Here is a 23,984-nt window from a genome sequence, read left to right as displayed (position 1 = left end):
GGGCAAAGAGGAGAAATGGATGACAAACAAGTCCATAAAAAGCTGCTCAGTATTCGTCCTTGAGGAAATGCAAATGAAATCACTGCACATCTATTAAAAGAGCCAACAAGAAAAAGTCAGACCATACTGCTAGCAAGAGTATGGAGACACTGGGAACCCTCACACAGTGCTGGTGAGAAGAGAAAATGGCTTTGGAAAATAGGTGAGCTAACCTCTCAAAAAGTTAAAGTCACCTACCATGTGATTCAGTCATTCCACTTGTAGGCATTTACCAAAGAGAAAAGAAAGCCATGCTCATTCAAAGACTTGTGCCTTTATACTGTCATATAAAGACAATAGCGGCTGCACTGGAAATAGTAAAAAACTGGAAAAAACCCAAATGTCCATCAACAGGCAAATGGATAAACAAAGCATGGTACATTCATACAGTGGAATACTGCTCAGCAAAAGGATAAACAATTGATACATGAAAACACAGAGGAATCTCAAGACAGTTACAATGAGTAAGATAAAAGCACCCCCCCCCCCCCATCAAAGGGAATAAGTATGATTCCACTTATACACACAACTCCAGAAATGCAGATTAATCTCTGGTCTCAGAAAATAGCTGTGGGGGACTGCAGGGAGAGGGGCAAGGACGAGAGAAGACGAAGCAACAGGGAGACTGCAGGGAAGACGAGTGTCTTCACGACTCCACTGCAAAGGTTACCTCAGGGGCGTGGACAGAGGGCAACGCTTATTAAATCGTACACTTCAAATATATGCTGCTCAGTCTGCGTCAATTATACCTTCAAAAGCTGTCAGCAGCAAACCAATTTTATTCTTAGGACGCATTCCACCCCGCCCCGCCCCATGTCCTACCTCGTCCTTAGAGAATGCTATGATGTAGGAGAGCTTCTTGCCCCAGCCAACCTCGTAGAGCAGGGGCTTGTCGCAGACGTCCTCGCAGGAGTCGCAGTGCAGCCAGCGCTGCTGAGACGGAGAGTACACCTCGGTCCAGACGTGGTCTACACACGTGATGGGCGGGCGACAGGCAGCGGGGGTAGGAAACAAAAGTTCAGTGTATAAAACCAGAAGGATCTTCGGTAACTGTACACGCGCCCAAGAGGAGAACCACACAGCAACAGGCAACACGGAACTTGAATGAGCAAGCCTGACCATTCTATGCTATACAAGACTCTAGAGTGGCTGTTCTGATTTCTCTCTGAAATTTTGGAAAATGTCTTGCAAACTCTACTTCAGTAGAGTCAGTGTTAGGTTTGGTTAGAAATCATGTGAGCGAAAACTCTAAAAGGGGCAAACAAGCTGAACAACAGCATCAAAAACATGGAGCTGAGACTTTCCTGGTGGCTCAGTGGTTAGGACTCCATGCTCCCTCTGCAGGGGGCACGGGTTCAATCCCTGGTCAGGGGACTAGGATCCTGCATTCTGGCGGTACAGCCAATAAATAAATATTAACAAATGATCAATAAAATTTCCACTAAGCAACAATGCATCATCCTTTAAAAAAAAAGTACGCATAGCAATCGAGCAGCCCATGGTACTTGGAAATTATGCCCATGAGTATTAAAATTTAAAAATTAAAAAAGCAAAAAACAAAAAACATGGGGCTAATACACACAGTTTGCTAATGTGGAGGAGTTAATTCCACTTTGGAACTGTAGGCCAGCAGAGATCTAACAGTGGATGTCTGGTTATTCCTGGTCTCTATTTGATTGGTAAAAAAAAACCCAAGTAACTATTAAGTGAAGCTTTCATTTTACCCTAAGAAAACAACAGAAACATACAAGTGAAAAAATCTAAGAACATGTAAGTGACACAAGTTATAAGTAAATAAAGACAATATAAATCTCATATGGCTTTTATTATTTTTTATTGTATACTGAGTTAAAATTACTAAATCTTATAATCTCTACAAAAATAAAGAATTTCTAAAGAACATTATTGCACATGTTCTTATCCAAAGAGAAACAGCATGACTAAAAATGGCGTGGCATCTACAAACTGTTAAAGAATATTTATGATGCAAAGTACTAGCCACTAAAACAAAAAAAAAAGATCCCGTGCTCCCCATAAAAAAATCCTGTTACCTTACAGAAAGCAAGCGGAGCCTCAGACTGACAAGGCAGGAGTGTGCGCCCCAGCCTCAGGGCGCCCCCCATGCCGCGCACCTGTGTAATCCCAGACGTAGCGGGCTTCGAAGCCCAGGGCTCGGCAGCACAGCATGAAGCAGTTGGCCCACTCCCCGCACCGTCCACTTCTCGTCTCCAGAAGCTTTTCGGGATTATTATACCTGGTTTAAAGTAACAACAATAAAAAGTGCCGATTCATTATCAAAACCAAGAATTCTAAAGAATTTACACTGAAAGAAACTGTTAGTCCCTCAGTCATGTCTGACCCTCTGTGAGCCCATGGACTGTAGCCTGCCAGGCTCCCCTGTCCATGGGATTCTCCAGGCAAGAACACTGGAGTGGGTAGCCATTTTCTCCTCCAGGGGATCTTCCCCACCCAGGGATTGAACTGGAGTCTCCTGAATTGTTGGCAGATTCTTTACTGTCTGAATCACGAGGGAAGCCACCTTTGTGCTAAACAGTAATATTTCTTAACTTCATATTCTTAAAGAACGATTACAGAGTCTAGAATGTGAGAGGCACTGTGCTAGAATCCTGGGTGAAAAATGACTAAACACTGGTACACAGCCTTCAGGAGCTTACAGTCCTGAGAGAGAAAAGGACAGAATACAGATAATTTCAGTACATGACAGGACATGATACAAGCCACACAACAGGTCAGAATCGGTGTTATGGGACAGGGTTCAGGGAGGAGACACTGCCCCTGAACTGGGCCTTGCAGGACAGGCAGGCTTTGGAGAGACAGAGATTCTCTGCGAAATCTGCTTTAAGCATGAGTGTTAGCCGAACAAGTGATATAATTAGCTCATTGTACTTAAACAACTTTAATAAACTGCTCAATAAAGATTTGAAAGCTTAGCTGAACTCAATTTTATTAATACTTAAAACACTATTTTTCTTTCTAATGATCATTTGGATTACACTTTTATTCTTCCAATTCACTTGAAGGTGCTTGCTAATTTGGAAGTGGTTTTTTGAAATATATTTTCCACATTCTTTAAAAAGTTACTCCAGGGACTTCCCTGACGGTCCAGCGGTCAGGGCTGGGTGCTTTCACTGCTGGGGCCCAAGTTTAATTTTTGGTCAGGGAACTACGACCCTGCAAACCGCACAGTGTGGGCAAAGACAAAAACAGTTACTCCAGTTCTAAAATGACCATAAAGCTGAAAAACATGGAATTTTGCATATTATGTTTGAAAAGGAATTTGAAGCTAATAAAGCTACACAGGGAAAGTGCCCAGCTGAGAAGAAATGTTCACCATGAGCTCAGGCAGAAAGGACACAGCTTCACAAATGCACTGGCTCAGCAGTGACAAGCTTGTCTTCAATCAAGCAGATGCTCTGGCTTATGCTAAGTTAAATGAATTTATAATTTAGGTAATGTAGTTACTGAAACAAGTGGTCTATTTACACGAGGAAGTGACAGCAGCAAAATTACGGCGTCCTGTGCCTCCATGCCTTAACGCCACTTGTGTCAAGGTGAAAGGCCAGTCTCTAATGAGTAGTGTCCATCCTCCCAACCCTACACAGAGAACAGCCAAGATGAGTACACGATTCACAGGGAAAAGGACAAGGTCTAAATACAATACCTTTGTATTCCCTAGCCTCTGTCCCCACCCCATGCACTATCAGTCCATACCCACAGCCTAGAGTTTATGAGGACAATCTACGTACAATGATATATATTTTTATCTTCAGATCTTTGCAAGTACCTGCGCACATATATGCTAAATTAAGAAACAACTGGTGTAAATTACAGATAATTATTGGATACTGGATTCTCTTTATCTTGCTCTGTATATCACAGGACTGATTCTCCCTTAGGACAGAACTGAGTACTGAGGCCCCTAAAATCAGGTATTTCAAAAAGTTGCATAAAAAGAAGAAAAACTTGCTATCTTTTCTTACCTAATGACACAACCAAATTTTATAAGTATTGTCAATTAAGAATGTCTAATAAGAGACTTGTATATTGTATATTAAAGGATGGAAAAAATTAACAGAAAAGTTCCAATTCCTTTAGTTTAAAACCAAGAGATATGAAGGTAGGTTAGGTTGGCAGGCGAAGCACCAAACTTCTTCATTAAAAATAAAATATGATGCGATACAACAGCACTGTCTACAGTCACCACGCTGTGCATCATACCCCCAGGACTGCTCTATTTTATTTCTGGATGTTATACTTGGTTCCCTTCATGCTCTTCCTACCCGTCAACCCTCCTCCCCTCTGGCAACCACCAATCTTTTTTCTCTGTGTCTATTAGTTTTGCTTTGTGTGTTTATTTGCTCTGGTCTTAGATTCCACACACAGGTGAAATCATGCAGTACATGTTTTTCTCTGTGTGACTTAGTTCCTTGGTATAACACCCTCAAGGTCCATCATACTGTTGCAAATGGCAAGATTTTATTCTTTTCTTATGACTGACTAGAACTGCATGGTGTATATATAATATCACATCTTCTTTATACATTCACCCATCAGTTGCTAAAAAATAAATCTTAAGAGATCTCATAACAAAGAAAAAATTTTAACTGTATAACAACCAAAAGTAACTAGATTTACTTTGATCATTTCACAGTGTCTACAGATGTGAAATCATTATGCTGCATACCTGAAAATAATGTAACATATGTCGAGCATGCTTCAATTAATAACCCCATGACAGTAAACATTAAAAAGGAAAAACAAAATTAGTTTCAAAATCTTTTAGCATTATTTTTTATGTGCTATCAGTATTATTATTAATGTTATCAGAAAGTTAAAATCTATGTATTAAAAGAAGAAAAACTCACAATTTACAGCATTACACTGCTAGGACAATACTCAACTCAGGAGTCAACAAACTCTTCCTATAAAAAGCAAGACAGCAAATATTCTAGACTGTGTAGGCCATATGGCCTCTGTGGCCAGTATTCAATTCTACCACTGTAATACGAGAACAGTTCGTGAGTTAGCAAAGCAGCACGGATGTGCTCCATTAACACCTCATTTACAAAAACAGGACGTGGGCTGGACTGAGCTTGTCAGCCACAGCTAGCTGACCCGTGTTCTGGAGGAATATACTTCTAATAACAAAAGTGAAGATCAGAAGTTGGTTTAGTAAAATTCTCTCCTGACCACTCCGCGAGGGACTGCTCTGACTTCCCCATCAGTGGACACTCACCGTGGGAACCGATTGCTGAGCTGGCATGCATCACAGTAGTGGTCTTCCACTCTGTTCGCACCCCACTTCAGCTCCTCATCATTGGGGAGTAATGACTCGCCTCTGGACTTAGTCTGGCCACCACACTTGCTGCACACAATGTCATTTACCCAGTGAAAAAATTCTTCCTTAAACCAGTGTAAAAGCTCCAGCAAAAGAAAATCCTCTTCACTTACATTAGTACCTGAAAGTTAGAACAGAACTGAGTAAGACCTAAAGCAGAAAAAAACCACCCACATACATTTTATTCTCAAATATGAAGCTGAAATAAATGAAAACAGAAGACAATCTAAAAGGCCTTCACGAGAGGATGCAGACAGAGCTGTCGCTGCACTGGGAGGCACGCTCAAAGCCGTTGGGCTTGAGTATTGCATCCTCCGACCGACACCACACTCAGCACGGCCGGCTCGCAGGGATCGTCACGCGTGCGCAAAGTAAGAAAGTCAGTCTGACTTTGGGGACACGACTTTTCCCAGAAGCCCACTGTGTCCCCCTGCTGCCGAGCGAAGTAATAAAGCTATCCTTTCCTACTTCACCACCCCTCCAAAACAGATTTTGAAAAACATTTTTAAATGACTGCATTAAACCTGTTATCAGACATAAATCAAGTAAATATGAAACAATCACAAAATTACAGGCAGCAATCGCAGAAATCTGGGCATCTTAAAAGCCATCCTACTAGCTTTTCTACTATTAGCGACTCAACTGTACAATTTAATTCATCTGAAAATACTTACCACAAAACACATAAAAGCACAACTATGTTTATAATATATATAACAACCCTTCAAGTAAACATGACATATCATATTATATTCACTGTATCAAATAAAAGGGTCTCTAACCACATTCAAGGGAGTGTTATCTCTGGGAAGAAGGAAAGGAGAGAGGAAAAGAATCTGGGAGACATAGATGGGTCTCTCATTCCTGTCTTTACTGTTTTATTATTAAATAGTTAAAAAACACGTATATGAAGGAAATATATGGCATAATATTAAGATCTAATAAAATCTGATGCTGGGCACAGGTATTGAATCTATTATACTCTATTCTTATATTTATTTCAAAATTATAAAAAATTTTTAAAGAAAAAACTACAGAGATTAGTTAATTAAAAAGCCAAAATATATTATGTTCTTGAGTGGGAAAACAATATTCTCAAGTTGTTAATTCTCTACAAATCAACCTGTACTTTAATGAAATCCCAACACACACTAGAAAATAATTTTTCATAAAATGTGACAAGCTAACTGCAAGAAACTCATATGAAAGAGGAAATGCACAAAATAGTCAACACAACTTTTAAGATAAATTTGCCTATAGTACTTCAAGACACATTAAAAAATTCTAAATAAAATATTGTGATACTGGTAAAGGACAGACGAATGAAATAAAAGAAAGAGTCCTGAAAGACAGATTTCTAAGTGATGCACAGTATTTAATAAAGCTAGCCTTTAAAGCAATTCTAAGAGGAGGGACTGTTCGACAAATCGTATTGGGACAAGCAGCTGTCCAGATATCAGATTCTTCCTCCATTCCTTCTAACGCATATATATATAAACACCATACACAGAATATTATAAAAGCAGAAGTTTATGTTTACAACTTTGGGGAGAAAACAAAACACAACTGTAAAAATAATTTTCTCACATTAAAATTGATAAATTTTCAATTTCAAAAGGTACAGTAATGAAATCAAAGAATACTGAGAACAAAATGTAATGCATCTAACAAAGAAAAGTATCCAGAATATATAAAGAATGTCTATAAATCAGGAAGAATATTTACAAAATCATTAGAAAAATTAGCAAAGTCCATAAGAAAGTTCAATAATTTCATTAAGTGGAAACAAACACTCCCAGACACTTCTGTTACAAGTTGGAAGACAGCCTGTTTGCCAGGGACCCACTGTAGTACAGAAGCATCACATGCCGTTGATACTTTTACATCCATCCCAGGGAAACATTCCTTCAGGTAGGCAGGCATGCTTTCCAAGGATTTCCCCTGGAAGCCTTGAGAATAGAGGACACTGGTCCCCCTCTCAATGTCCGTCCGTGGAACACTGGGACACAGTATGAGTGGCAATGTGCGCACTGCAGGCACGGGCGAAGGGCAGCGGCCTCCAAGACGTGTGAGAAAAGCACCGTGGAGCTGCACACATAAGAGACGACACACTGTGTGTAACCTCTGCAACACAAACAGTTTACTTTTATATATAACTAACTACTTATGGATGTAAATAAACAGAGAAAGATGTGAAAAGACACACATCACATGATAACAGCTGTTAAATGTGGAGTAAGAGGGTAGACTGACTGGCAAGAAGAGCTTAGCTTTTCCTGTACAATATGAAAACTTCTCAACAAAGAGATATTGGTGAATGTTCATTTCCAAAGATGAACTTTTGGAAAAACAGCACTGCCATCCTGCTTCTCCACTGAGTCCCTACAGAAAAGTAATCTTTTTAAAAACACAAGGCAGCTCATGTCATTTGAAACCTTCCAATGATTTTCTATCTCATTCAGAATACAACCCAAAGTCTCTTTTATTTTTGCAGCTGGCCCATGTGGAGGCTGAAAATGGCCCCCCAAAGACATATACATTCTAACCCCTGAGCCTGTGAATGTCACCGTGAAGGGGAAAAAAAAAAAGAAAGCCTCTGTAGATATGATGAAGTTAAGGACTCTGAGGTAAGGAGATTCCCCAGGTTACAAAATATGGACCCTCAGTGCATCACATGTATCCCTTCAAGAGGGAAGCAGTGGGAGACTTTACAGAGGAGGAGGATTTGAAGATGTTGGTCTTTGAGACGGGAGTGATGCAGCCACAAACCAAAGACTGCAGGCGGCCACCAGAGGCTGGCAGAGGCAGGGAAGAGTCTCCCCAGGGCCTCCAGGCAGTGTGGCCCCGCCAACACCCTGATGTTGGCCGAGGGATGTGGATGGCGGGCTTCTGGCTTTCACAACTGTGAGACAGTCCACTTCTGCCTTAAGGAACCAAGTTTGTGATAACTTGCGCCAGCAGCCACAGGAGGGAGCGAACAGACCCCCTTTGTCTCCCTGATTTGGTCGTGTTCCTTCTTCTGCAGCTCCTGAGCACGGCGTGCTCACGCCTGCGCAGGGAGCCCGTGCAGCTGGCAGGGCCTCCACCAGAAAAGGAATCACTGCTTCAAGGGAAGCTTTCCTGACGACCCTCCCCCAAGAGCACCTTGCGTGCGCTCTCTTCTGTCTTCCTGGCCTGTCTCCCCAGCACAACTCACCACCTGCCAGATCTGAGGAGCTGTCTCTGGCTTTCTCACCCACGATGGCAGGGACTTTGCCGTCTCTTCAGCAGCTGAGCTTGCTACACAGTAGGTGCTCAGTAAATACTGGAATAAATGACAGAAACTGAGCGAACTAACAAGCTTCATAGTATCACTGAGAGTCATCACTGTTCAGCAAACAGTCAGGATGGGAGGAGGGAACACAGCACACTTTTGCTTCCGAGTCTGTGTCCTCCTGGGATACGGTGTGTGCTAGGAACAAGCACATCACAGAGAGAGGGTCAGTGTTCCCTGGTTATGCAAGATCCTTAACTATGACTCAGAGAATTCCAAGTGGAGCCCTGTCTGTGCAGGTTAAGAGCTCAGACAGGTCAGAACAGCAACCATCTGATAGAACTTTTGGTAATAATGGAAATAATTCATACCTACACTATCCAATAGGGTTGCTACTAATGATGGCTTCTGAGTACTTGAAATGTATTGAATGCAACTGAAGAACTCAATTTTTAATTGTCATTTAATATAAATTAATTTAAATGTAAATACCCTCCAATGCTACCTTTCTTTCTAGAACCTTTGCAATCCCCACCTTCTCCCTGCTGCCTTGTCTTCTCAACCTGGGTGATCTCACTCACTTGCATGGCTTCACCTGTCACTGTGAAGTGTAGGTCAAGGTGTGACTTCCAAAATAGCTCCAGGCCTACATTTTCACGTGGGGGCCCAGCTGATGTCCAGCAGGGGCCTGAACGCAGACCCCTCATCTCCTTTCAAAGCCTGCCCACACTGACTACAATTCAGAGAGAGGCGGTCCTCTTGCACATTTTCCTTCCACACCCCCGACTCCATGTCCAATCAAGTGCAAGCACCCCGACAACTCACACACCCACCGCTTCCCTTGCAGTCTCATCCGCTGCATGCCTTACTCCTCTTAGGGAAATTCTATTTCTACTGTGCTTGAATTCTTCTCTCCTGTACCCTCTTGATTCTATTTATCTTACAAGTGATTGCTAGGCTGATTTTCCTGAAGGGCACCCTCTGTCCTTCCCTTGCTTAATGCTTCAGTGCCTAACTCTCTGACTTAAGTCATCAAGAACATCTGACATTCCTGAGAAGTCATCTTATTTCTTCCTGCCTAGTGAACAGGTTATTTAGCACTTCTGCTCTAAGTTCAATCATACTAACACCATAGCATTAGCCTTCTAAGATGCATTCATCCTTCAAATTTCCTTGGTCCTTATTCTCTACTTCAAAACCTCATTACAAGTCCTTTGTTTCATTTCACCTCTAATTCTTTTTTGAAAGATCAGAAATATAAACTCAGCATGCTCTGCTCTGCCTGAAATTCAATGTCAAACAAAACATGGTCTTGGCCCGCCTCACGTGTCTCCCCCAACCCGACACAAGCAGACCGCACCGTGCACCCTTCCCCTGACACCTGCCGCCGCTGTCCTGTGCACACTGCTCCCTGCACCTCCAGCAAAGTCCCTCTTCCCTATCTTCACATGTCCTTTGGCATCTCAGGTTGTAAATCCAACGTATCTTTCATAAACTTAAAACACAAAAGCCCAGTCTCTTCTGATTTTCACAATACAATGCACACTACCTGCTGCATACCTTCTGCCCTACTCGCGTTAAAGCCCCAGACTTCCCTGACTCGAGGTCCCTCTGGCCTTCCTGTCTCACTGTGGGGGTGACCCAGGCTCCTGAACACAGGTCCCTACAACACCGAGACTTAGCCCTAAGGCTGTAGGATGCTCCTCCCCCATGCCTCGCCACCAACAGGACCCCAGTACAGCAACAGGGCACGATTACAAGAAGGCATCTGCAGGAGGGAGATGAGCTCAGGAGGAGTCCTCAGGGAGGCCTGGACACCACAGAGGGCCCCAAGCACACCAGAGGAACCTGAAGGCCCCGACACTCACACCAAGCATTAAACAGTGTAGTTAAACGAGTTGAGTGGACACGTAAGCCTTCCACAAAAGGCCTCTTCACTTCAGTTCCCATAACCCAACACATTATACCCAACTTTTAACAAAAAATTACAAAGCAGGCTAAAACGCAAGAAAAAAGTCTGAAGAGATAAAACAGGCATCAGGACCACTTACATACAGCACAGATTTTGGAATTACAGAATTTAAAGTAATTATGATTAACATGCTCAGGGCTCTAACGAGAAAGGGAGACCACATGTAAGAACAGATGCACAGTGTAAGCAGAAGGACGAGAAGCAAGCAAAAACTGTTACAGAAATAATGTGTTTCATGGGCTCATCAGCAGACTGGACACAGCCAAGGAGAGATCACTGACCTTGAAGACGAGCCGCCAGAATCTGAGCGTCAAAGAGAAAGAGAATGAAAACAAAGGAACAAAACACCCACAACATGCAATGACGGCGGGAAAATTTTCGTAACGGCCGAGCACATCAAACAAAAGTGGAAACAGTTGATAAATAAGAGTATAACAGGATACCCTATTTTGGAGTATCAGAAGGAAAACAGAGACAGAAAGGAGCAGAAGAGACATTTGAAGTAATAATGGCCGAGAATCTTCCAAGATTAATAAGACACCAAAACACAGATCTGGGACACTCAGGAAACAGCAAGCAGGATAAATACCAAAAAATAACATCCATGTACGTCACACTCAAACTGAAGAAAACGAACAATGGAGAGAGAATCCTGCACAAAGCTGGGGATGGGGTTGGTGAAGGTTCTGAGTACAGAGACAGAAATTACTGCAGACTTCTCATCATACACAAGCAGGCAACAGCAGAGAGAATCAAGTCTCACTGACAGAAAGGAAAAAACCCCACCAACCTAGAATTCTACATCCCAGTGATATTATCCTTCAATAGCGAAGGAGAAATAAAGACTTTCCTAGGCAGAGAAAAACTGAGGGGCTTCACCTCCAGAATACCTGCCCTGAAAGGAACAGTAGAAGAGGTTGTTCTTCAGAAGGAAGAAAACTCAGGCCTGCATACTGGAGGAGTGTCCAAATGAATGAATGAACGAAGGCAACACAAAATTTCTCACTCTTAGTCTACTGGGTGATGACAGCGTCTAGTTCCATGAAATGAAGGACGGTAGGGTCTCAAGGGATGGGAAGGAAGAATTGAGACATTCTGTTAAACTTACCTGCACTATACAGAAAGCTGTATAATGCTTGTGGAGTTAAGGGAGAGATGAACTAGAAACTCAGAATTAACATATACACACCACTATATATAAAATAGATAAACAAAGACCTATATACAGCACACAGAACTCTACTCAATACTCTGTAATAATAGAAATAGGAAAATAATCTAAAAGAGTGGACATACGCATATATAACTGAGCCACCTTGCTGGATACCTGAAAGTAATACAACATTATAAATCAACTCTACTTCAGTGTAAAATAACAGCTTTTTAAACTGAAAAAAAAAAAAAAAAAAAAGTTTATTGCATACTAGATCAACCACCAAAAGAATATTACAGAACACCCCTAGAAAATATAGTATTAGGAAATGAGTTCACAGAAAAAAAAATTATATAAAAATTCAAAGTAAAACTGCTGAAGTTGGAAAAATTTAACAACTAAAATCCTAAGACTATTCATGAAAACAACAAAGCACCAGCTGATGAATGTGGCAGGCACTGCTCTGAACCATTCACATGCACTAGTCTAGCTATTTCTGAGAACTGTCATTCCTGTTATTGAATGAAGAAACAAGCAGGGAGATGAAATTCCTTGCTCAATGATGCAAGGTGAGAGGTGGAGCTCAAGCTATACCCAGGCAGTCAGTCGGCTTCTACATGCATACGCTACAGCAGTAACTGCCAGTTAAAGGGAGTCAGTGGTCGAATCACATGAATTCATTCTGAATAAGCTTTTTCTCAGATTTACATTAAAATTCACTAACAATGCCATCACATATTTCATGGACTAAAGTTCCAGTGATATTATATCTTTAAAAAAATCACATGCCAATGATTAAACTAAAAATACATTATTTGAGTTAAAAAATTTTAACAGATGTGTCCATGTTCAGTTCAGTTCAGTTGCTCAGTCATGTCCGATTCTTTGTGACCCCATGAATTGCAGCACGCCAGGCCTCCCTGTCTATCACCAACTCCCGGAGTTTACCCAAACTCATGTGCATTGAATTGGTGATGCCATCCAGCCATCTCATCCTCTGTCGGCCCCTTCTCCTCCTGCCCCCAATCCCTCCCAGCATCAGAGTCTTTTCCAGTGAGTCAACTCTTCACATGAGGTGGCCAAAGTATTAGAGTTTCAGCTTCAGCATCAGTCCTTCCAATGAACACCCACGACTGATCTCCTTTAGGATGGACTGGCTGGATCTCCTTGCAGTCCAGGGACTCTCAAGAGTCTTCTCCAACACAACAGTTCAAAAGCATCAATTCTTCAGCACTCAGCTTTCTTCACAGTCCAACTCTCATATCCATACATGACTACTGGAAAAACCATAGCCTTGACTAGACAGACCTTTGTTGGCAAAGTAATGTCTCTGCTTTTGAATATGCTATCTAGGTTGGTCATAACTTTCCTTCCAAGGAGTAAGCATCTTTTAATTTCATGGCTGCAATCACCATCTGCAGTGTGCATGAGGTATATGAAATAAAAAATTATACTACTGTTGTACTTCTTAAAAATCCAAATAGAACTGGGTTACCTATTTACAATGTATACAGTAAAGGGCACCATTTCAGCATTTTTGTTGATTTAGTAATGATGCATATTTAGCAATGAATGGTTATGTAAAGCCATTACCTTTATCCAATTTTCTGGCTCTAGACAACTTTTCTTGCGATCTCCTTTTCAGTTCTTGGACTGGAATACAAGCCAGTGCTTTCTCCTGGAGAGCAAGGTTCTCATAGACCAGTACATGCTGAATGTTGGACCGAAGAACTTTTAGAATGACTGAATTGTCAGCAACCTAACAGAAAGAAAACAATGAAATTAGCTTTTCTTCATATGCTATAAAAATAATATAATAAAAAATACTGGTTCTATGAGTTCATAGATAAGAGGAATGTACAGATTCACTGAAATATAATAATTATACTGAAAACCTTTACAAAATTAGTACTAGAAGATAGCCACATCTGTATCACAGTCTAAGATAAGTCTATATTTTCATTTGAATAGATGTTACTGAGGATGTATTTAAACAGGGAAATGTTGAACTCTTGACCACAGCTTGGATCAAGACAGCACTCTGAGCAGTGCTTCTGACCGCTCTTTCCACTTCAAGTCCCAATAAATATAATTTTTTTTTTCCTTTATATACAGTATTAGCTGAGGAGGACTGATCTCAAGGGATCAGGAATTTTGAGAAATTCCTGAAAGAAGAAAGGCAGGTACAAATAGACAAAAGGAACAAACAATGGCAACATGCCATCTAGAGAAAGTGGTTGTAAAACTAAACAAAGTTCTGAAAATAATCCCGAGGAGGGATGGGCGGGAGGCTTCACAGAGCTGGAGGGGGTCTTGGAGTAAATGTCAGGCAGGCTGCCAGGCTCCGCAGCAGGCACAGCTCAACATTGTGGTCACTCCTTCTCCACAAAAAAGGCGTATCTCTGAGCAGTGAGGGTGGACGACCAGGTTTATAAAGGAAAGAGGTGTCCCAGCTCAGAACCCGTGCTGGTCTGGCACAGCCCACCTGGTGGCATGTCCTGCCCTCCCCCTCAGTCATCAGGACCAGACGCAGTGCTCACCAACAGGCTAGCAGGAGCTCTCAGATCCCTGTGAGCCCCCAACACCCAGCACTGCTGAGACGGAGCACTGGGGTCAACAGCAGCAGAAGGAACGCTGCAGCAAGGGCAGCAAATGCAGAAGAGACTAAAAGATGTCCACCTTTGGAAGCTCAAGGGTACACTCGAGCCACAGAAAGACACCTACAGATCTTGGAAACGAAAAACTTCAACACTGAAATGAAGAAGAAAGCACAGGTGGTGTGTCAAACAGCAAGACAAACACCGTTGTGTGATCAATCAATTAGAAGACTGAGAAGTGGTGTTTTCTGATAATACGGTACAAAAGGACAAAGACACTAGGATAAATTCAGAACTTCCCAAATCCAGCTAACAGGAAATATCTAGAAACTAGAGCAGAAAAAAATGGAAGAGAAACACTTCTCAAAGAAATAATGGGGAATTTCTGAGGGTTAAAGAAAGAGCCACTATGAATGGGATGTGGGGGGAACAAAGACTAAACTAATATTGACATTTTGTAACTGGTAAAGATGAAAACAAAATACTAAAAGCCTTCAATGATATCAGACATCTCACTGGAAACAGTGAAACAAAATCTCTGAAATACTGAGGGAAAATGAGAACATACAATGCATAGCCAGGTAAACTAATTACAAAGAAGAGCAAAACAACACGTTTTCTGATCTGTAACAATGCAGAAAATACATCACTCCCAAATCCTATTTTAAAAAATTATTATAAAAGGTACTGTCTCCCCAAAACATAATAGAACCAAAGTAAATAAATAGAACACCATAGAGTAGAACCCAGGATAAAAGAAGCAGAAGTGAGTTAAATAAAAACTAAACAAACTAGTAAAACTTAAGTTCTGTTTGCTATAAATAAATAATTAAAAAGCAAAATCACATAAGAAAGGTGGCAGGGATGGGAACAGATGCTAGAAAAATATAAAATAATATTTGCATTAAAAAATTTAAGACAATAATTAGAAGACTAAAAGAGGATATTTAATTTTCTAACTTTTGGAGGGAAAATAATGGAATAAAACTTGATCCATTTAAACAAAAATAGAAAAAAAAAGAAAAAACAAGGACATACAAAACACAAAATGTCAGAAATAAGTTTAAACATATTAGAATTACCATAAATAGGAATGGATTAAATGTGTATAGAAAAAGGCAGAATTAGACTAATTTAAAAAATACCAAATACTGACTATAACGTCAATATACGAAGCACTGGGCATGTGTGCACAAAACAGACAATCACTCTATGGTCTAAGGGGGAAAGACACTGAACAAATAATGACAGAATCTTCACATTAAGCCAACACATTTTGTGTGTTTGTGCGTAAATGTATTAGATGATAGAAAAATAATAGAGGCCAAGCCAGACAAGGGCATTATCCTCACAGGATAATGAGTCTATGGACATAGAAAAAAATATTGCTACAACAATGCCAATTTACTCAAATATTTAAAGAGTCTTTATGATCTGTTAGATACGGGGGATGTAACGGCTAGTTTATTCACATGTATGGTAAGAGCTATAAAGCAAACACAGGGAACAGTGTAACTGCCTGACAGGGGTTCCAATGAGACTTCCCTGGAGAAGTGATACTGTAATAAAATATGAAGGATGAGAAGCAGCTGGTGACCAGGCAAGGGAGAAGACCATTCCTGTGAAGAGGGGATAACCTGCAGGTAGGTAGCTAAGGAGCATGCCAAGGGGGGGATCAGACAGAAAGTCAGGGTGTCTGGAGTGCAGCGCACCAAGCATGCAGCTGGGCTGGGTGGCAGCCAGGTCTTCCCTGTCTCTTCGCGCTGTACGGAGAGCTGTCTGAGACCTAAGGAGCAAGGGAGTAAAACGGCCAGCTTCATGTTCTCCAAGCTTCCAGCTGAGGTAGGGAGAAAGCAGGTCTCAGGAGACCCACAGGGGAACCACTGCTGAGCTCTGAAGGAGCAGAGGCTTGAACCAGGAGGGGACCGAGGTGGTAGAAAAGTGAATGGATTCAGAATCACAGAGGAAGTGAATCAACAGGTCCCACTGACTGAACCGTGCAGTCAAGGGATGACCCACAGATTTTCAGTAAGAGCAACTGGGTCAATGGTCGAACCACTTAAAAGAGGAGGGAAAAAGCCAGGAAATGGTCAATTGAGCTGAAAAGTATGGATGGTCAAGTAAAAGTGGACCCAAAAAAGTCCACTAAATTTAGGGGCATGGAGATCAGCGATGATCTCAGTAATAAATTCTGCAACAGTGTTAATAAGGAAAATAAAGTGTAGGAGACTCAGCGGTTTAAGTGGTGTCCCAACATGGGCCAGGAGCTGTACAAAGTGGTCTGCGGGAATACAGACAGAAAATATTACAACTGCTATTTATATCATTTGTGCCCCCAAATTAAGCTAAGTTATTATAACATTGAGCATGTGGATCAGTGATGGCCCCTCCCCAGCTACAGAAGCCGTCCCAAGGGAAGAAAGTCCCACAGAGTGGAGGGTACCCAGGGGCATACTCACTCCTACTTTTGGTCTCACCATACTACAAGCTTCTGCAGTTCAAATGTGCCTGGTTCAGCGGCTTTGCAGATTATATTATGTAGTTTTTACTAAATTAACCCTCAACCTGACTTAAAAAGAATTTCAAAGACCTAAAGACTTAAAAAGGATTTCAAAGCAATAAGGCTAATACTTATGTAAGAATGTGTGGAGTGTGTACAAGAAGAAACAGTAGGACTAATGGACTAATGTGTCTTTTTTTCAGTATGAGCCCCTTTAAGAGCCAAACTTTAATGTGAAAAAAGATCACAGTCTCCTCAGATCTGATAAAGTGAGCCTCCCAAATTCAAAATTATCAAAAGAGCATTTAAAATATAGACTTAGGTCTACATTCGTTGAATGATAATGTTAAATCATTTTTTTAAATTAAAAATACTACTTATTTCCCTATCTCCTCTTTTGTTGTTGCTCAATCGCTAAGTCATGTCCAGCTCTGAGACCCCGTAGACTGTAGCCCGCCAGGCTCCTCTGTCCTCTGCTATCTCTCAGAGTTTGCTCAGATTTGTGTCCATCGAGTTCGTGGTGCTATCTAACCATCTCATCCTCTGCTGCTCCTGTACACTGCTTTATAATGTATCCAGTACAATGGCACACTAATCTAAGTATACAATGTAGAAACAACTAAATATATACTGAGAGGACACGCTCAGCAATATTTTGCGGAAGGGGCACATAAAGTGTGGAAACCTGCTAGACAAACATGAGGAGTAAAGACAGGGGTGGCTACTGGGGACTCCCCCTGAAACTTGCAGTGAAGAGGAAATGAGAAATACAGGAAGGCAGGATCTAGTGATATTTGTGTGCTGACTTGTGTCTAAGAGCTTACAGGAAATGCTTGTAACCACTGACCTGTTTGTGAAGAATGCACGTTTCCAAGTTCCCTCTCCTGGTTCAGCCAGTCTGGGGTTCACCTAGGAATACTGCATACCCAGGCTATTCTAACATCGATGGTCCAAACTTAGATGAAAACTGGCCTAAAGCAAGGTTTCAAAGCCACTGAGAAGAATCTCCAAGAAAAGGGGCAGGTCACGACTGCACAGCCCACCTGTGACCCCGCAGAGAGTGGAGGAGAGGAACACAGGTACAGAGGAGGGGCTGGCCTTCAGCAGCTGCAGACACACTTACTCCAGCAGCAGACGACCGCAGAGCTGGGGCAGACCTGGGGGCGGGAAACCCAGGGCACTCACAGCAGGAAGAGCAAGTCCTACCAGAACTGACCCAGCAGCAAGTGGAACGTGTCCATTCTTACTTTATTTATTGTTCATTGGAGAATAACTGCTTTCCATTTCCATTTGAAAGAATTCCTATAAAGATGAGAGCTTTATGGTTTTTTTTTTTTTCTTTTCACAAGCAGAGTTTCATTTGCTGGGAAGGTAAGAACTTAGCCAAAGAATTTTTATTTTCAATTTAGTATTTTTTGCTCTGGAAATTACCCCCTTCACTGTGGTATTTAATGGCATGCAAACGATCTTGAACAATAAAGGTTATTTTCTTGCCTTATTTCTTTGGCACAATGCCAAAGAAAAAACTAAGTCATAAAAATAGCAGTTTGCTGATTGCACAGCAATTATAGCAGCTGGGTAACCATGTACATAAGGCAATAGTTAACTGCTTAACGGTTAAAGTTATTTGGAGTACAAATGGGAGTTTAAAATATGAAATCTGTCTGTTTTAGATTAAAAAGATTTTTTCCTTCACTAATCACACTTGGATTTCAATTATTTGGTTTCTGATGAGAGACCTTTAAGACTCTATAAGAAAACAAGTACAATGTGTATTTCTGTCAAACCACATGATAAAGGCAGAGGAAGCTGGATCAGCAAGTTTACTTTTTTAGTAAAGGACAGGCTTCCCAAGCCCATTAGTCCTCTTTCTGCCTTTTTACAGCCCTCTGCTTCCATGGCTTTTACATTTAGAACCTGCTTTTTAAATACAGAAGTTCTGTTTAATGCATTTTTAATGATATCTAAAATCAATTTGTGACTTAAAGAGAAATTTCTTACAAAAACCACTTTATTCTATATTTAACATTAATAAATGTTGCAAAAAATTTTCCAGGAAATACTGAATGGTATAAATAACAAGAAATCATTAAAATTTCACTACTCAAAATATCAGGCTGTGTACAGCTTTCCAGAACTTTAAAAAAATAAACATATTTATGTATGAGCATTTTTAACAGGAAAAACAGAAATATTCACATATATATAACATATATTGTTTAATTTTGGAATTTTTTACCTTTTTTCCTACATAGTAATAATCTTCATGTCAAAATATACCACATCATCCTTTTTAATGGACATGAAGAACGTCAATTTAAAGATGCGTGATAATTTCAGCAACTGCCTATTGAAAGGTATGTAGATGTAGCTTCCTCTTGAGAATGGTTAATAATAAACTGAACATTTAAATCCTCTGTCCAGATAGCCAATAGGAGCAGAGATTTCTTCTCTTAAAAAGACTGCATATAAGACAACTAAGATGTTGTCTTACCAGATTCAATTAGTTTAAAGTCAACTAACTGGGACTCCTTTGGTGGTCCGGAGGTTACGAGTTCACCCGGCAATGCAGGGGGAAGCCAGTTCAGGCCTTGGTTCAGGAAGATTCCACATGCTGCAGGGCGACTAAGCTTGAGCACCACAACAAGAGAAGCCACCACAACACGAACGTTGCACACCGCAACGCGAGGCTCACACACCACAATGAAGAGCGGCCCCTGCTTGCCATCAGCAGAGAAAGACTGTGGACAGCAACAAAGACCCAGTGCAGCCAAAAATAAATAAAATTTAAAAAAAGGAAACAGTCTTAAAAAAAAAAAATCAATTAACTCATAGGTGCACAGCCAGGGGAAGAAGCCGGCGGGTCAGCCAGGAAGCTGCGCCTCTCTGTGGGCTCCCACTGTCTTAGGCATGCACTTCAAGCTTTTGCAAGTCTGACTTAACTATTTAACACCCTCAAGGTGCAATAAATCCAACTCTGATGTGGATATTAGAGAGAAGGGTTTTGAATATAATAAACAGAATTGGTGTCAATTTAAAAATATAAACAGAAGAGAGAGGACAAAAGATGGCATGTCCCTTCTCATGAAAACACCAAAATCACAACTGCTGAACAACCATCAATAAAGCAAACTGGAACCTATGAAAAAAGATATTCTACTTCCAAAAAAGAAAATGCCAAAACGAGATGGCAGGAGGGACGCTTTCACAATATAATCAAACCCCTACTTCCCGGGGTGGGGGACACCTACAAACTGGAAAATATTGCAGAGATTCCCCCACAGGAATGAGAATCCTGAGCCCCATGTCATGCTTCTCAGCCTAGGAGTTTGGCCGTGGAAGGAGAAGCCTCCAGAGCATCTGGCTTTGAAGGTCAGCAGGGCTTGAGTGTAGAGGCTCGACAGGACTGGGGGGGGCACAGACTCCACTCCTGGAGGGCACACAAGGTCTCATGTGCCCTGGGACCTGGGGCAAAGCAGTGACTCTACAGGAGCTTTGGCCAGATCTACCTGCTGGTTTAGGAAGGTCTCCTAGGGAGGTGGAGGTCGACTCTGGCCTACTGTGGAGGCGAGGACACTGGTGACGGAGGTACTGGGGAATATTCATCTGACGTGAGTTCTCCGGAAGGCAGCCATTACAACACCAAGACCTGGCCTCAGTGAGCAGGCTGCAGGCTCCAGGGCTGGGGCACCACAAGCCAAACAAGCAGCCGGGCAGGAGCACAGCCCCATCCATCAGCAGGCAGGCTGCCTGACCCCACAGCTGCCTCTAAATACACACAGGCCGAGACACAAGCTTTGTCCACCAGAAGGCAAAGACCTAGCTCCACTCACCACTGGGCAGTCTCCAGTCCATCCCACCAAGAAGGCTGCACAAGCCCCTGCACCAAACTCACCCACCAGAAACAAGGATTACAATCCTGCAGCTTGAGGAACAGAGACCACAAATAAACAAAGTTAGACAAAATGAGATGGCATGGAAATATATTCCAGAAGAAGAAACAAGATAAAACCCCAGAACTAGGTGAGGCACAGATAGACAATCTGCCTCAAAAATAATTCAGGGTAATGATACTTAAAATGATCCAAGATCTCAGAAAAAGAATAAAAGCACAGATCAAGAAGATATAAGACATATTTAACAATAACCTAGAAGAACTAAAGAACAAACAACAGTGATGAACAACATGCTAACTGAAATGAAAAATACATTGGAAGGAATCAATAGCAGAATAACTGAGGCAGAAGAATGAGTAAGTGAGCTGGAAGACAGAATGGGGGAAATCACTGCCACAGAGGAAAAGAAAGAAAAAGGAATGAAAGAAAGCAAGGACAGTCTAAGAGACCCCTGGGACATTAAACGCACCAACATTCTTATTATAGGGAGCCAAGGAGGAGGAGAGAGAAAGGACCTGAGAAAATGTGTGAAGAGAGTTGGAAACATCCCACACACGAAAGGAAACAGTCGCCCAGTCAAGGAGCTCAGGGCCCCGGGCAGGATAAAGCTGAGGAGGAACATGCTAGGATGCAGTCAGGCAACTTACAGAAAGCCACCAGGGAAAAGCAACAAGTAGCATACAAAAGAACTCCCATAAGGTTATCAGCTGATTTCTCAGGAGGAACTCCACAGGCCAGAAGGGAGCGGCACCCTGTATTTAAAGGGATAAAGGGAAGAACCTACAGCCAAGAAGACTCTACTTAGCAAGGCTCTTGTTCAGATTTGATGGAGAAATCAAAAGTTTTACAAACAAGCAAAAGCTAAGAGAATTCCGCATCACTGGACTACCTTTGCCACAAATGCTAAAGGAACTTCTCTAAGAGGAAAAGGGAAGGCCACAGCTAGAAACAGGAAAATGATCAGTGAAAAACCTCATCAGTAAAGGCAACCATACAGTCAAGATCAGAAATCACCCCCCACCCCCACCACACACACACAACACACACATACATGATACTGAAACTAACAATTGTGAGAGGAGGAGAGCACAAACACATCTGAAATTCAAAACTGAGCAACTTACAACAATCTTGTTCATATACACAGAAGGCTAAATCAAAACCCCACCGTAACTGAAAACCGAAAATACATGACAGACAAGAATAAATAACCAAGAATAAATAACCCAACACAACACTAAAGGCCAGTCATCAAACCACAAGAGAACATAAGAGGAAAAGAAGGAAAAAAGCCTACAAAAACAAATGCAGAACAATTAACAAAATGGCACTAAGAATATACTATCAATAATTACCTTAAATGCGAATGGACTATATGCACTAATGAAAAGACACAGACTGGTGAACGGATACGAAAACAAGATCTGGCATATATGCTGCTTACAAGAAACCCACCTCAGATGCAGGGACACATATAGACCGAAAGTGAGAGGATGGAAAACGATATTCCATGCAGATGGAAATCAAAAGAAAACTGAAGCAGCAATATTCACATCAGACAAAACAGACTTTAAAATAAAGATTGTTAGAAGAGATAAAGAAGGACAGCATATAAAAATCAACAGATCAAAGACAGAACAATTGTAAATATAAATGTGCCCAATACAGGAGCACCTCATTATATAAGGCAAATGCTTACAGCTATGAAAGGAGAAACTGAGAGCAACACAGTAACAGTGGGAGACTCTTAACACCCCAGTTTCATCAGCCAACAGGTCATCCAGACAGAAAATCAACAAGGAAACACAGGTCTTAAATGACACATCCAACCAGACTTACTGGATGTTTACAGAGCAGTCCATGTGAAAGCAGCAGAATACACATTCTTTTCAAGTGCACATAAAACATTCTCCATGACAAATCACAGGCTGGGCCACAGAGTGAATCTTAGTAAATTTAAGAAAACTGAAATCACATCAAGCGTCTTTTCTGATCACAATGCTATGAGATTAGAAATAAACAAGAAAAACACTGTAAATAATACAAACATGTGGAGAGTAAGCAATATGCTACTAAACAGTGGGTCGCTGAGGAAATTAAAAAATATTTAGAGACAAATGAAAACAGAAGCATAATGATCCAAACCCTATGGGATGCAGCAAAAGCAGTTCTAAGAGGGCACTTTATAGCAATATAATCTTACTCAGGGAGCAAGAAAAATCTCAAAACTCTTAAGCTTACACCTAAAGCAACTAGAAGAACACACAAAACCCAAAGTCACTAGAAGGAAACAAAGCATAAAGATCAGAGCAGAAATAAATGAAATAGAAACAAACAACAGAAAAGAACAATGGTTCTTTGAAAAGATAAAAATTTATAAACCTTTATCCAGACTCATCAAGGAAAAAAGGGAGAGGGCTCAAATCAAAAAATCAGAAATGAAAAAGAAGTTACAACAGATACCACTGAAATACAAAGGATCATAAGAGACTACTATATGCAAATAAAATGGACAACCTGGAATAAATGAACAGATCCTTTAAAAGGTACAATCTCCCAAGACTGAACTAGGAAGAGACAGAAAATATTAACAGGCCAATCACAAGTACTGAAACTGAAACTGTGATTAAAAAACTCCCAACAAGAGTTCAGGACTAGATGGCTTCACAGGAGAATTCTATCAAACATTTAGAAAAGAGTTAATACCTATACTTCTAAAACTATTCCAAAAAATTGCAGAGGAAGGAATACTTCCAAACTCATTCTGTAAGGCCACCATCACCCTGATTACCAAAACCAAAGATTACACACACACACACACACACACACACACGTTACAGGCTGACATCACTATGAATGAACCGATGCAAAAATCATCAACATACTAGCAATCTGAACCCAACAACACATTAAAAGGATTATACAACATGATCAAGTGGGATTTATCCCAGGGATGCAAAGATTTTTCACTATCTGGAAATTAATCAGTATGATACATCACAACAACAAACTGAATAAAAACCATATGATCATCTCAAGAGATGCAGAAAAAGCTTTTGCCAAGATTCAACATTTAAGATAAAATCTCCAGAGAGTGAGTGTACAGGGAACATGTCTCAACATAAAAAAGACCATATATGACAAACCTACAGCTAACGTTTTACTCAATGGTGAAAATCTGAAAGCACTTCCTCTAAGATCAGGAATAAGACAAG

At 41.1% G+C, this 23,984-nt stretch overlaps 1 protein-coding gene across 1 annotated transcript in view; it reads right to left on the bottom strand.

The window, feature by feature from the left end:
• NGLY1 (N-glycanase 1) overlaps nucleotides 1-23,984 on the bottom strand; it is a 59,964-nt gene that overhangs the window by 16,008 nt on the left and 19,972 nt on the right. Inside the window, exons 4-7 of the mRNA XM_052661417.1 lie at nucleotides 13,370-13,535; nucleotides 5,297-5,519; nucleotides 2,172-2,293; nucleotides 862-1,007 (exon numbers count right to left, since the gene is read on the bottom strand). Of these exons, the coding sequence (XP_052517377.1) occupies nucleotides 862-1,007; nucleotides 2,172-2,293; nucleotides 5,297-5,519; nucleotides 13,370-13,535 (657 nt within the window). The remainder of the gene's footprint in view (nucleotides 1-861; nucleotides 1,008-2,171; nucleotides 2,294-5,296; nucleotides 5,520-13,369; nucleotides 13,536-23,984) is intronic.

This window comes from Budorcas taxicolor, chromosome 24 (genome assembly GCF_023091745.1).
Source record: "Budorcas taxicolor isolate Tak-1 chromosome 24, Takin1.1, whole genome shotgun sequence".
Taxonomy (NCBI): domain Eukaryota; kingdom Metazoa; phylum Chordata; class Mammalia; order Artiodactyla; family Bovidae; genus Budorcas; species Budorcas taxicolor.
The sequence above is the reverse complement of the archived record's forward strand: the minus strand, read 5'-3'. Positions and strand labels throughout refer to the sequence as shown.